The following is a 2,235-nucleotide window of genomic DNA, read 5'->3' on the forward strand; positions in this document are numbered from 1 at the left end:
CAGGCCCAGCGGCCATGGCCCACGGGCCCAGCCGCTCTGCGGCACGTGGGACCCTCCCAGACCGGGGGGCGAACCCGGTCCCCCTGCCTCGGCAGGCGGACGCGCAACCACTGCGCCACCAGGGAAGCCTCCTTTTTTTTTTTAATATATAAATGTATTTATTTATTTATTTGGCTGCGTTGGGTCTTCGTTGCTGTGCGCAGGCTTTCTCTAGTGGCGGCGAGCGGGGTCTACTCTTTATTGTGGTGCGCAGGCTTCTCATTGCGGTGGCTTCTCTTGTTGAGGAGCGCGGGTTCTAGTCACGCAGGCTTCAGTAGTTGTGGCATGCGGGCTGTAGAGCGCAGGCTCAGTAGTTGTGGCGCACGGGCTTAGTTGCTCTGCAGCATGTTGGATCTTCCCAGACGTGTTCTGCCCCTGTGTGCGGCCCACTTGGGGACATTTATGGAGTTTTTCCTCTGATCCTCATAGCTGGGCATCTTTCCTATTTTTATTTCATGTTCACACTTTGATTTTTTTTTGAGATATAACTCGTATACTGTACAGTTCAAAGGATTTTGGTACATCCAGAGGTATGTGCAATCGTCACCAAATTTAGAACATTTTCATCTCCCCAAAAAGAACCCTGCACCCTCTAGCTCTCACCCCCTCTCCCTCCCTACTGGCTAAGCATCGCTACACTAATCTGCTTTCTGTCCCTACAGATCCCTGTGTTGAGCATTTCATGTGAATGAGATCATATCATATACGATCTTTTGTGATTGCCCTCTTTAACTTAGCATAATGTTTTCAAGGACACACTTGACATATTTGAAGGTCCAAAAGAGGCAGATCTTTATTGTTTTTTTAAAGATTTTTTTTTTGACGTGGACCATTTTTTTTTTTTTTTTTTTGTGGTATGCGGGCCTCCCTCTGCTGTGGCCTCTCCCGTTGCGGAGCACAGGCTCCGGACGCGCAGGCCCAGCGGCCATGGCTCACGGGCCCAGCCGCTCCGCGGCATGTGGGATCCTCCCAGACCGGGGCGCGAACCCGGTTCCCCTGCCTCGGCAGGCGGACGCGCAACCACTGCGCCACCAGGGAAGCCTCCTTTTTTTTTTTAATATATAAATGTATTTATTTATTTATTTGGCTGCGTTGGGTCTTCGTTGCTGTGCGCAGGCTTTCTCTAGTGGCGGCGAGCGGGGTCTACTCTTTATTGTGGTGCGCAGGCTTCTCATTGCGGTGGCTTCTCTTGTTGAGGAGCGCGGGTTCTAGTCACGCAGGCTTCAGTAGTTGTGGCATGCGGGCTGTAGAGCGCAGGCTCAGTAGTTGTGGCGCACGGGCTTAGTTGCTCTGCAGCATGTTGGATCTTCCCAGACCAGGGCTCGAACCCATGTCCGCTGCATTGGCAGGCGGATTCTTAACCACTGAGCCACCAGGGAAGTCCTGGAAATGATGTCTTAATCCTGGAGCACTGGCTTCCAGGCTGCAGGATCCCTGGTGTGTCTGGGAGAAATCCATCCCCTGTTAGGAGGGAACCCACAAAGCATGTCCACCCATTCTCTTTGTCTCTTGATCCAGCCTCAGAAAACGACCAAGAAATGACCCCAGCCCCAACAGACTTGCCCACCACAGCCCCCGAGCCTCCCGTCAAGCCGCACCTGGGGGAGCTGGCAGTGACAGACGCCACCCCTGAATCCCTGAGCCTCTCCTGGACCATCCCCGAGGGCCAGTTTGACCACTTCCTGATCCAGTACAAGAACGGGGACGGGCAGCCCAAGGCAGTGAGGGTGCCGGGATACGAGGACGGGGTCACCATCTCGGGCCTGGAGCCAGACCACAAGTACAAGATGAACCTGTACGGCTTCCATGACAGCCAGCGCGTGGGCCCCGTCTCAGTCATCGGGGTGACAAGTGAGTGGACGGTGGAAGCCCCAGGGTGGGACCTCGTGGGAGGATCACCCTCTCTCAGGTGATGGGTGAGTGGGGTGCAGGAGGCCCCTCTACTCGAGGCTGAGCCATGGTGCCCTTTGTGCGTCCTCCACGCTCCCTGAGGACCAGTGTGTCCCCCTGGGCAGAGAAGGGCCTCTGTGAGCCATGCTGGTGGCTGCCCTGGTCCCCCACAGCTGACCCCGGAGGCTCCAGGCGTGTTTATGAGATGTCAGCTGAGCAGGACCACCCAGCCCCAAGGACGGGCTTCTCTGAACTGACTTCAGGGCCCGGAGCTGGGGCCAAGGCTTGGGAGGAGACCCAAGGACA

General features: G+C 55.8%; 1 protein-coding gene across 1 annotated transcript in view; it reads left to right on the forward strand.

Moving 5' to 3' along the window:
* The window catches only part of TNXB (tenascin XB), a 76,722-nt gene that overhangs the window by 60,182 nt on the left and 14,305 nt on the right, over window positions 1–2,235 (forward strand). The window contains exons 23-24 of the mRNA XM_055079501.1: window positions 1,558–1,890; window positions 2,142–2,171. Coding sequence (XP_054935476.1) covers window positions 1,558–1,890; window positions 2,142–2,171 — 363 coding nt within the window. The remainder of the gene's footprint in view (window positions 1–1,557; window positions 1,891–2,141; window positions 2,172–2,235) is intronic.

This window comes from Physeter macrocephalus, chromosome 18 (assembly GCF_002837175.3).
Source record: "Physeter macrocephalus isolate SW-GA chromosome 18, ASM283717v5, whole genome shotgun sequence".
In the NCBI taxonomy this organism is placed as follows: domain Eukaryota; kingdom Metazoa; phylum Chordata; class Mammalia; order Artiodactyla; family Physeteridae; genus Physeter; species Physeter macrocephalus.